Genomic DNA, 12419 nt, shown 5'->3' with positions numbered 1-12419 from the left:
GCTCAGGCTGAAACAATGACTGAATTGCAGCCCTTGGCACAAATCACAGAGTCGGATGGAATACGATGACAAATACACACAAAAACATATTATCTCATCCAACATTTAACTTGACAACTTAAAGATGTTCTAACAACTGACTTGTATAAACGTTTATAATGCTTTTGTTAACCTTAAGGGGTATCAAACTGAAAAATACTTTTTCTTTTTTTTTTTATGTATTTCAAGCAAACTTGCATCTCATTGGAGGCTGTGTATCATGAGATCATTGATTAAAATGATCAGTATCCAGTTGTGTGCAAACGTTCTTTTGCAGCGTGGGAGGAAAACTTGCAGGACTAGTTAGGGGGGAGTATGTTTTCACGGTTTGTCCAGTGTTCTCTCACAGCACCACACTCCACTTTTGCAAATGAGTGTCCAGGAAGGGGGCTGCTGATAGATCTTTGGGGGGGAAGCTTCAGTTGCTGCTTCGGGATTGACCATCTTCAACAGGAGACAAAAGAGGTAATCTTATAATCTGTTCCTATATCTCGAAGTCTCAGCTTCACTGTGTAGAATGATGCACGTTTCGCTGCAGACGTCCGCAGGTTTTCTCTGTCTTTGCTGAAAGTACATTCCTAAGCGCTAATTAAAACGCATTAAGACGTACATTACAAAGCCGACTCACGACATATCGCTGAATAGGTTTGATAAAAAACTTTAGCAGTCCGGATGACGTTTTTTCCAACTTCACCTGCTTAATAAAGCCAAGTCAATTCGCAGGGACAAAACTCATCATCTAAACCCAGAATACAAGCTGCTTCCATCTGGTGTTCGACTGGCAACCCCCCAGTTACTAAAAACAGATACAAGTTCTCCTTTGTCCCGCTCTCCATCAGGGCCTTGAATGTCACAGAGAGGAGGCGACTGTGCACATTGTTCACGTTCTCTGCTGCTCACATCACATGTATATATATATGTATGTAAACATGTATATATTTTGTGACATAATTATATGTGTCTGCATATATACATGTGTGTATATAGATATACACATTTGTACACTATTATTTATAATATAGAACCTGTTTGCACTGCTTTTATATCCTGTGTGATGATGCTGCTCAACTCGTATGTCTTATGTGTCCCTTGAATGTGTCCAATGAATGTATGTATGACTGCTGCAAATGAAATTGCCCTCCGAGGGACAAGTCAAGTGCAATGAAGTGAAGTGAAGTGAAGTGAAATGTGACGTAGAGATTCCAAAACATGCCTTTTTTGTTTTGTCAGAGTAAAATGTGAGATGTGTGTAAACATTAAATGAGCAAAGAGAGAAAGAAGACAGATTTAAATCGTTAGTTCAACAAAAGCAATGAGGGGCAAATTCAAACAGATTGAGTCACAATAAATGTGAAGTGAACTAAAAAGCAAATAGTCACAGGTTAAGAAGCGTGTTTATATAATCGATGTCTGGAGGGGAATAACGAGTTTGTCAGACTAAATTATGACATTTATGTAAAGTTAAATAAACAACAGAACAAAATGTTGCCAGTTTCAGGTGAAGAACTGGAACATACAGTCACTGAGAAATGGACCGGACACAAAGAGAGAAAGATGGAGACAAGAAGAAGACGGATGCTGATGAGGTGGTGCATCTCCGGAGAGAGATCAACCTGCTGTCTGCGATCGCATTCATCTTTGGCGCAGTGGTGGGCAGCGGGATCTTCATCGCACCTAAAGGAGTCCTAATGAACAGTGGCAGCGTGGGGCTCTCTCTGTTGGTGTGGGCACTGAGTGGGATCCTCTCCATGTTCGGTAAGACGCCTGATTGATGTCTCAGCTCTTCGTTACCTTCTTGCCTTCTTCTGTTTTACATCTTCTGGGGTTTTTTTTTATACAGTACGCAAAAAAAAGTCTCCTTGAGCTCCATGATTTTGTCCACACGGCATTTGGACATAGTAAATAAATTTTTCATTTATATGGGATTGACTTTTAGGTACTTTCTTGAACTTATAAAAACAACTATTCTAGAATATAAAAATATAATAATGACAATAATTTTGTCTGCATGAAAAATAGAATTAGAAAATACCTTAAACAATTGTCTTAGTGAAACATTTTAAGTAAGTAAGTGCCGGCCGTAATATTCATTTGCAATGTAAAACAATGTGGAAACATAAACATTTCCTTTTTGCACACAGTAATGAAGTAAGAAATGAAAAAGCATTTTCCCAGCCTGCATGCCCTTTGTTTCATTAGGGGCCCTGTGCTATGCTGAACTCGGGACCACTTTTACAAAATCAGGGAGCCACTACACTTATGCACTGGAGACACTGGGGCCACTGCCTGCCTTCTTACGACTCTGGGCTGAATTCATATTTATCAGGTTGGTTAGTTTCATCTTTTGTATTTGATCTAACCAAAAGTCAAATCCCACCCCAGTTGTTCTGTTTCCAGGCCAGCCGTGACTTCCTACGTGTCCCTGGCTTTTGGTTGCTACGTGGTGGAGCCGTTCTTTGCACCATGCACCGCTCCCACGGTGCTGGTCAAACTTGTCAGTGTCCTTGCAGTGAGTAAGTGGTTTTATACATCCTCCTTCCATCCACAACATTTTTGCACTCAAACCAGTCTGTGCAGTACAAATTGTACTTCCATTAACCTCAGTTTTACCGGCTGTTTGTTTTTGACTGCTTGCAGCATTGGTTGTGGCAGTCAACTGCTGGAGTGTGACCATGGCAACACGTACACAGGTCCTCCTCGCTTTCATTAAGATGTTTGCTCTTGTCCTCATCATCATTCCCGGTGTCATTGCACTGGCTAAAGGTGGGAGAATGTAAATTATTAAGAATTCATTTGTAGATAATGCTCAAATACTCTGAGTTTGAATCTTATCTCTTTTAGGAAAAACAGACAATTTCCAGAATGGTTTTGAGCTTGACTTAATAACATGGGATAAGTTGCCACTGGCCTTCTTTAATGGCCTTTATGCTTATAGTGGATGGTAAGCAATCATTTATTTCATTGTGAACACTGTCTAGAATTCAAAAAGCATCACTTTCCTTTCCTTTTTCTTGCAGGTTTTACCTGAACAGCATTACAGAAGAGGTTAAAAACCCCAATCGGTATCAAGCATCTGTTTCCTGTCCTTTCTGTTTTTTTTAAATAGGCAACATGATGCATGCTGGTAAACTTCCCTATGTGTATCCCATCATGTCAGAACCTTCCCACTGGCAATAATCAGCTCCATGGTGGCAGTGACAGTCTGTTATGTGCTTGTTAACATGGCCTATTACACCATGATGACCCCGGCTGAGCTGCTGCAGTCTGAAGCTGTGGCTCTGGTGAGTGCTGCAGTCTATTAGCCACAGAAGGCTGCATCTGGCTTTATCAGAGGTGCCGTAAAAAAATTTTTATTAACAACAAAATGCAATTCTGATGACAACTCCTACATCATTGAACTATTTTATTCATGCACTGTGCATGAAAAGGGTGTTGCACAAGACGGATGGAGTGACAGAAGAAATGTTGTGAAACACTGTTGAAAATTCCAAAGACATGACTTGTATTACAATTTGATTTCATGCTGTGTCTGCAGACATTTGCAAACCGTGCCTTTCATGGTATGGCGTCTGTGATTCCCTTTCTTGTGGCCTTGTCCTGCCTTGGAGCACTTAACGGTGCCATTTTTGGGGGACCCAGGTAATATGGGGAAAAGGGAATGTTATAATATTCATGCCTGAAAATAAGGATGTGGGTCTTACTGTTTGCATTTACAGGATCATGTTTGTAGGAGCCAGAGAGGGCCACTTCCCCCCAATCTTTTCTATGATTCACATCCGCAGAAGAACACCTTTACCTGCTGTGCTGCTAACGGTAATGTAGCCTGCACCCTACACCCTACACGGCAATCAACTGGTAGACCTACTGATAAAGAAAATATTGAGTGTGAACTTGTCATTCCACTGTTTTCTGTTTCCAGTACCCCTTGACATTGTTGTTCCTAACTATTGGAGACATTTACCAGCTCATCAATCTCGTCTCCTTTACTCGCTGGTTGTTCATTGCCTTGGCAACCACAGGGATGCTCATCCATCGATATCGCTTCCCTCTCCACCCAAGACCTTTCAAGGTTTGTTTTTTTGGTTTCCTCGTTAATCTGCATAGCATTCATCATTAGAAGTGAACCCTAAACTGACTGAGAACTCTTTAATTTGCTCTTATTTGATGACTTTTAGGCACCCGTGGTCATTGCAGTCACATTCACGTTGGTTTGCTTCTTCATCGTGGGGCTGTCTTTGTATTCAGACCCCTGGAACACAGGGTGGAGCTGTGCTCTCACACTGACCGGGGTCCCGTTGTACTACTTGACCGTTAAACGCTTTTGTTTACCGGCTAGATGGAGACGTGCCTTCAGTAAGTCCTACCAAACCAGTCTGATTGATACATGAATATATACGGTATGTCTTTTAAAAATGTTAAGTTAGGCAAGAAATGTAACAGTTAAGAGGTTTGTACAGGAGACATTTGTGACAAAAAAAATATTATCTTCGATCCAAAACAAAGGGCAGATTGTTCCCCAAGTTACAATTGTATTCCACTTCAAACTGACCCCGTAGGCCGATCACTGATTTCATCCCAGCTCGAATGAATGAAAAGCCTTCTCAGCGTCTCCTGATTCTGACTCTTCCACATTCCTAGACTCCTGCAGCAAGAAGCTACAAATCCTTCTGGAGGTGGTCCAGCAGGAAATAAAGACGTACTGATGCCTTCAAAGACCGACCAGACTCTATGGGCACCACCTGAAGTCCATTCAGATATCAGAATTATGTTCCCACAAACACACAAAAACAAATCACATCACATTTCATGGAGTAGAGCCTGACTTGATCTAAGCAGGATTTAAAACTGATTATCTGGTTTAGTTCCTTGCATTGAGCAGGTTTCTTGTACCAATATTGCATCACAACCTGAATAAGAGCATCAAGTTCTTCTCAAACTCTTATTTTTACTGTTTTTTAAGAGTCAATAAATAAACAGAATCTCAATGGTTTCACATTTTCTTAAATTAAAGCAATATTGCTATTCAATTTTTCAGGTACAATACACCATGTCTGTGTTGGTCATTGATAACATACGTAACTCTTTCTCCCCATTTTATTTACATAAAAACCCACAAATACCGGTATAAGCAATTTTTTATTGAAAATAATTTGTGAAAGACACCTGTTCCAGAATGCGCTGACACAAGTCACTGGAAGCAAAAAAAAAAAAATGTCCTTGTCTGTTGGTGCAGACGGACAGATCAACAAATAATGTCAAGAAACAACATTGTCCTGTTAGTGCTACTATTTATTTTTTTTACTTTACCGCCATTTATTGCTAACAATCCTGAATTACATTCTAAATGTCTAACAGTCCACTCCAGGAAGCGTCTGAACCAAGCAGCACAGAGGCAGCTCACCGGTTAACAACAATAAAAAAGGCAGTATATTGTCTTTCCATTTACAAATGTAAAAACTAATATATATTAAAATGTGCAAATCGACATATATATGTACAATAAATCAATTAAGGAGTGAGCTGCAGGTGGAAACTGTGTAAATGGGGCTGAGCAGCTGACTAATTCGACCTGGTCCCCCATCAATATAAAGCCTCTATTAAACTACTAGCATCATTTTCTATCTAAAAGTTTCGGTCAACTTTTCCTACATTTTGCCCCCCCCCCTCCCACTCCCACCTACAGTGTAATGAAAAAAAGATTGCATGCAAATATAACGGTGTGGCGTTCAGAACCTCGGATCGAATCTGGCTACTTAAACTGAGGGATGAACTCAGACCAGCTGAGCTGTGCTATGCCCAAGTCCTCTTCATCCAGAGCCGAGAAGCTAATGTCCACCAGTATCTTGCTCAGGCTGTCGTTCATCGTGTCCAGCACGAGGCCCTCTGTGATCGAGTGGCTTGGGGTGCTCGCTCCTCCTGTGTGAAGGTCTCTGGAACCGCCATCTTGTTGGAGCCATTGCACGGGAGAGTCTGCTGGGCCGGTCGTCCTGGAGGGGCCAGATGTGAGCTGCTCCCTCGGCGAGCCGAACAGATTCCATTCTTTAAAGGGAGTCATGTTGAAGCTGAAGGTGGTGTAATCGTGCCGCGGCGTGACTGCGGGGCCGCCTGGCGTGCGGATGGGGCTGAAGTCCAGGATGCCTTGGCCCCCTTTGCCGACGGGGGTCACTTTCCAGGTGTCGGGAAACACGTCAGAGGGGGCCTTGCTGGGTGTGGATGAGGTCAGGTGGCTGCTGCTTTTTATGGGCGTCTTAAAGGACAGATCCTGATCGGAGCCTTGCTGCTTGCTCTGATGCTCATCCAGCTCCATGTCGTGCACATCCTGGAAGGCCGAAGCGTCGGATGCCACGCCAGAGTCGAGGAAAGTATTATCGGGGTAAAGCAGGACGGGCTCCTCTTGCGGAGCGTGAACCAGGCACTGTTTACGGCGAGAACCGCTGGCTTGTGGCTTCGGAACAGCTTCGGGGTTCTCGCACTTGATCGGAACACAGACTGGCTCTTCGCTCACCTCCACCTTTATTAAGTCTTTGCCAATTTCCGGACACATGACTGGGGCAGGGACATCGCTCTGTGTCACCTGTCAAGACACAACACCGTGCATTTTAAAATTCTACCAGCAAATAGCTTCCATCATACCCGCATCCTGAAACATGATTTTGTCGTGGCAAAATGCAGCCAGAATACCGTAACGGAGCGTCAGTGTTACCTTCGGAGCAATCCGCACTCTCTTGGCTTCCCTTGAAGTGTTGCGTTTCTGCTGCGAGCGGGCGCAGGGAACTGGGCGTGCCGACGATGGCAGGTAGAGGGAGGAGGTGAGCGGAAGCTGGATAGGAACCAAGTAGGAATCGGTTCGCGGGAGGAGCGGTTTCATCTTTCTCTCTGCATGTTGGAAGAACCCAGATGGGAGGAAGATGGGGGAACAAAAATTAAAGCAGCTACTGACAGTTCTGTGCAAAAGATCTGTCTTCCCCAACATCAATTTGTACACCACCAAAGTCTCTGCATTGTCAGGTCTGTTTTTAAAGGCCTTCGCCGGAGCCTTCCTGACTGCAGTGTGTAGCAGGTAAATGTGTTGCTATTTTTATTTTAAATAAACTCATGGCGTACTTCTTAAGACTCGGTTTAAACAGATTTTTTTTCATTTTACCGTTTTAATAGAGCCTTTTTTATTTGTACCGGTATCTGCTGAATTATTTAAGGTTAATTGTTTTCAGTGTACTCTTTAATTTTGGTTTTATCCATTTATCTAACTATTTATTTGTTGGTCTATTTTTTTGTATTGTGTTGAGTGAAAAATGCCATAACAAATAAAGTTGAATTGATCTTTGAACTTACCAGAGGAAACTGGTGTCTTCCCCGGGTCAGGATACAGTCGCTTTAGTTGCTGTAAAAGAACAAAACAACACAACAATGCTTTATAAACCGTACTGTCTTAGTTACCTTTCTGTTGACTTTGCTGCCAACCTGTTTTCTCCCCTTTGTTTTAAGGGATTGGAAAACTAGGACAGACCTTTTCAAACTGTGAACACATTTTTTTTTGTCTCATCATAGCAGACAACCCTGTTAGCATGACTTCAGTCTCCCCGCTGCTCCTCCTGCAACCAAAAAACCTGTTTCCCCTACATTTTATACCTTCAGCTGCAGCTTTACTCTTTGGTTCAAAGGGTCTGGTGATTTCACAGAGAGGGGAAAAAAAAGGTAAATGCATCTTACTTGTTGAGGATGTAACGGCACTGGTGAAGAAGCAGTCGCTGGGTGAAAACCAGGCTGTAGAGAAAGATGTGGAATGAGAGGGAAGACACACACACAACCCCCCCCCCCCCCCAACTACATGACATTAAATATACAAAACATGAGCGGCAAGATTGAAATTATACAACAGAAAGATCGGAAAAGCTTTAGCATGTATCTGCATTTGGGATTATTCCTATTGCATCTTAATGAAAAAGTCCACTAGAGATACAATTCCTGTTTCGTGACACAACACTGTGTAATATTAAATATACAAGATAATAATCAGAGATACTGGAAGCGTCATGGGTCCATCACTAGTTAAAAAAAAAAAAGGTGGAAGGGGTGTGACAAAATGTTGAAAAGCGAGTCGTGCTCAGTCTCACCTTGTACACCTGCTCAAGAGTGAGGCACCGATTGGCCTCGGGTTGGATGGTCCAGTACGATACTTTAGCATCCAGCGAAGTCCCACGGATGAACATGTCATGCAGAGAAAGGTTGTGTCGGATAGAGTTCTGCAATAACAAAAGAGTGAGGGTACACAAAACTTAATTTGAGGCACGTTATGATGAGCGTAGACCAATTGGGCATGGTTCAGTTCTGAAGTACCTTCCATCCTGGTTTGGCCACCTTTCTGAAGTAAGGGAAGTTGTCCTCGATCCATGTGTAAATCTCTTTCAGCGTCATCCTCCTGTCCTTCTGGCTGTTGATGGCAAACTGAATCATGGCCATGTAGGAGTAGGGCGGTCTCTCTGAAATGGGCCGTACAGCAGCGGCAGCAGCGTCTGCGTCACTCGGTGCGGTTTGTGTCTGCGAAATTAAAAAAGAAACGGTGGCCATGGAATAATGTGTTAAACATCAAATAAACATCTTACATTGGGCATTTTTAAACTGTGAAAATACTGCATCATGCAAGTCATTATTTATAGTAACCAAATTAATATACCGGTAATCAAAGAAAAAAAAAAGAGCATTTTATTTGCCTAATTTACAACCGTGCTTTTAAAATGAAATCATTTCTTTAACCACGACTACGACATTCAATCGTGTTTTAAATCGTGCATCAACGTTTTCTGTTCAGTGGAGAGTCATTGCAAATCTCACTGCCGTGACGTTTTACAAGCGAGACGAGCCAATCAGTGGCCGTTGTGTCAGTGTTCACTCCTCACATACGTGTGCTTTGACACCGAACAAGCAACAATCAAGCAAAAACGAAGTGACAAGAGGCACCAGCTGACCTGAGAAGTCTGGGACGTTGAGGTTAAGTTTTCTTTGTTGTCCATCTGCGCTGAAAAATCTGGCTCCAAAGTCTTTGTGCTCGTTTTATCCTGCCACTCCGCCTTGTTGAGGCTGTCATCTAAAGGACCGCAATCTAGATCCCTGATCACTAAGGAAGGGAAAAAACACACACAGAATTTTGAAGTGGGATTAAAGATACATTTACAATATATACAGTATATCATTAGAACTCCACGATTTTTCTTTAAATGTCAACTTCGAAAGAAAACCTCATTTCCGTACATTTCTTGATTCCGGTGTGAGCTTTCACTTCGGGAGGGGGCATATCTTCCTTTTTCACTTGTCCACCGAATTCACTTCTCGTAGAGGCGCCGTCTCCTTCCGATTGAGAATGCGATCCATCGTCAGGACGGCCATTCGCACCAAGAAGGATGAACTTGTTTGGTCCACGGACACCCGACTCTTTTCCTTTGGCAGTAAGCGCCCCGATGATAGTATGAAGGTCCGCTGTTTTGGGGATGACAACCACCTGTGTGTCAGACAAGGAGGGGTGATCCAGAATGTGGACGCCATCGGGGAAGCACTGATTGGCTGCTGATCTTGAAGGTTGTTTGGTATCTGATAAACTTTGCGATTCGACTGCTGGTGCCGCCGAATCATTCAGCTGGAAAGGCAATTTTCTTTTTCCGAGGATCAGGGGTCGCCTTGGGCTCCGTCTCATGGTCAGATCACTGGAAATGGTCGTTGGTGTTCACGGCTATTCTGTGAACAGAAACACACGGACATTCATGACTACTACCCATATATTTCTGATGGTTTGTGAAAGTTTGGAACGTTTTTATCCACACAGCAACACACCGAGACAAACCGACCATACTAACGGTTTACCTGCCAAGTCGATGACAAACTACTTGTTAGTGACATTTAGGCTAAATAGCACCAAACGCTTAGACCCATAGACCTTATACAGTATTCACAAATCACTGGCGATTTGCGAATATAAGGTTTTCTGTAGTTGGGAGCAGTTTAGTAACGTTTATCACCAATACCAAGGTAAACAACCCATGTTTGCATACAGATCCGAATTATAGTCTCAATTAAATGATAATAATAACATATAATATAATTACGCAGCCTTCCACGTCAAAAACAACCCAAATAGATTCACTGTTGTCTTAATGTCCGCATTGGCTAACGTTAAACGTGACAAGGAATGGTTGGTTTTTTAGTACGCTAGGCGGCTGATCGTTACATGCTAGCTAGCTAGCTAGCTAGCCATTGTATTGTAGTGAGCAACAAAACTTTCCAGAGACAGACCTTCATATTACTGTCGCGTTTCTGGCAGCTTCACTTGTCTGGATTCCAAAATAGCAGTTTAAAGACTCCGATCATATTATATTAGATGAACGGATACGCGATATCAAAGATTTTCTTCGATTTTTCTGATAATCACAGCGCAGCTCCGGGCGACTCGGTCGATTTTTTGAATTTTTGGCGCTGTGGGTGCCGTTTCCGGCATTTTTTGCCACGTGATATCGAAGCGCACCAATAGCAGCTTGACGTAAGCTCCCCAGTGGGCGGTACTCGACGACGCTGGTACTAGTACTGAGAAGTTAAACGTAATAAAAAGCACATGGAACGCAAAATAAGTTTATACTAGACTGTACCTGTAATCGACTTATTTTACGAGGCATTATTATGCATCGCTTGTAGTGGTTTTCTTTTGTCCTCCGTAAGTGCAGCTTGAAGGTATGTACGATCCGCGCGACATTGAACCGGAAACGAACTGGGCATTGGGAGCAGTTTATAAATGTTGATTTAGACATTTATAACGACTGAGTGTTACCTGTTTTCTAATTCAGGAATGACTTCTATTAATGCCCCGCAAAGCGACAAAGACAGCGAAGCCTCCATTGCTGTTTCTGGAGCCGCCATTGAGGGGCGCTAGATTCCAAGATGTTTCTGAGGTCAGAGCAGCGTTCAACCCCAAAGAATGCGTCACAGAGAAAAGGGAGCACAATTCGGCTCATAATTCCTGGGTAAGATGTGAATCGATTTTTTATATGGTTGTAAAGCATGCAATTCAAATAGTAAGCAACTACGAATGCCCACCTGAGTGTATGAATATGTTGCAGCTAAGTCAGGTGAAACTTACTCTTTTTTTTGCTCACTTATTTCCCCAAAACTCTTCCTGTTATATGGGATGCAGGTTTTATCCAGCTGTGCGATGACTGTCTCTTTTTCGTCTTTTAGGTAAGCCCACAGTTTAACTGCTCGGTGGCTGCACCTCCGGAGAGACGAGGAAGGAAAAAGTGTCATTCTTCCACAAGCGCCTCTCAGAGCGACCTTCAGCCGCCAAAGAAAAGCAGTGTGTGCAAATTTCCCTCCTTAACATTTCAGGCAAGGGCAAGAGATGAGCCTTGTCGACAAAAGAGCACAAATGCACAGACGGTTACAGAGTGCACTGCTGCTGTGTCTGATGCAGGAAATCAACCAAAGGGACCACGGCAAATCCAAAGGGCAGGTTCTAGCACACGGCACAGAGACGCACCAGAGAGACAGACAACCTCGATCAGAAAAAGGAACACCAAGAGATGTCCTGCGAGTGCCGCGTGTTCCAGTAGTCATTCGGGCCGACCTGAAACTCAATCAGTCCCAACTGATGGTACCCCGATACGCGTCTCCGGTGCCGTCAGCTGTGTTGCTCCGCCACCTGATGTTCACACTCCAAAAGTATCGCAAGAAGGGAGCTGTTATCCCTCGTTCACTTCTCAACATGTGCTCCTTCCACAGTCAAGTACACCACCCGACATTTTGGTGACTGACACGCCGGAGAGGGATTATGGGGTGAAAGTGACATGGAGGAGAAGGAGGGAATTGATGCTGTTGCTAAAAGAGAGAGACCTCCTCTCTGATTCAGAAATATTAGTCCACACCTAATTTTAAAATACTTTATTATCAAACAATGATATTAATAGAGAAGAGGTTTTTTATTTTTCCAGTAGGCCGTGTCTCTGACCAGAATTCCTTCTATGAAGCATTTTATTTCACCGAGCCGACCTGTTGTTGACTATGGAATTGCAGTTTATTATTTACTTTTTAAAATTTGGATTCAATCTCTAGATGATACGATGACTGAATGAATAAATATTTTAATCAAGCATCAACATTCTTATAATTATTAGAAAAGTAGATAGTAATGTATACAATTATTAAGTAGCAAGCTTTTTAAGTTACTGAGAATGTGTTCTGTTTCTGTATTTTCTTGCTGCACAGATTATGTACTGGTAGCAATTTGATCGTTAAATTTAAATATACAGTAATTGTAACCTTAAGCAACACATGCATGTTCTTTGAAAGTCGAGCCAGATTTTTCTTTCAAATCTATCAAAACGTTTTTCATTTGACGATAT

At 42.7% G+C, this 12419-nt stretch overlaps 3 protein-coding genes across 3 annotated transcripts; 2 read left to right on the top strand and 1 right to left on the bottom strand.

Moving 5' to 3' along the window:
* Nucleotides 1-1568: 1568 nt before the first annotated feature.
* On the top strand, nt 1569-4742 carry LOC137913949 (cystine/glutamate transporter-like). Its single transcript, XM_068757571.1, has 12 exons — nt 1569-1794; nt 2239-2365; nt 2437-2552; nt 2677-2802; nt 2881-2980; nt 3057-3101; nt 3197-3320; nt 3575-3678; nt 3756-3852; nt 3959-4108; nt 4215-4392; nt 4678-4742. The coding sequence occupies exons 1-12, from the start codon at nt 1569-1571 to the stop codon at nt 4740-4742; spliced, it is 1458 nt and encodes a 485-aa protein (XP_068613672.1).
* A 1046-nt stretch (nt 4743-5788) lies between these two features.
* Nucleotides 5789-9727, bottom strand: LOC137913958 (forkhead box protein M1-like). Its single transcript, XM_068757579.1, has 8 exons — nt 9289-9727; nt 9006-9154; nt 8377-8577; nt 8154-8282; nt 7750-7803; nt 7372-7420; nt 6743-6915; nt 5789-6613 (listed from the first exon to the last, which is right to left on the bottom strand). The coding sequence occupies exons 1-8, from the start codon at nt 9725-9727 to the stop codon at nt 5789-5791; spliced, it is 2019 nt and encodes a 672-aa protein (XP_068613680.1).
* A 1156-nt stretch (nt 9728-10883) lies between these two features.
* On the top strand, nt 10884-11946 carry LOC137913959 (RAD9, HUS1, RAD1-interacting nuclear orphan protein 1-like). The gene is made up of 2 exons (XM_068757580.1): nt 10884-11045; nt 11260-11946. The coding sequence occupies exons 1-2, from the start codon at nt 10884-10886 to the stop codon at nt 11944-11946; spliced, it is 849 nt and encodes a 282-aa protein (XP_068613681.1).
* Nucleotides 11947-12419: the final 473 nt, after the last annotated feature.

The sequence above is a fragment of the Brachionichthys hirsutus genome, unplaced genomic scaffold (assembly GCF_040956055.1).
Source record: "Brachionichthys hirsutus isolate HB-005 unplaced genomic scaffold, CSIRO-AGI_Bhir_v1 contig_887, whole genome shotgun sequence".
Lineage (NCBI taxonomy): Eukaryota > Metazoa > Chordata > Actinopteri > Lophiiformes > Brachionichthyidae > Brachionichthys > Brachionichthys hirsutus.
The sequence above is the reverse complement of the archived record's forward strand: the minus strand, read 5'-3'. Positions and strand labels throughout refer to the sequence as shown.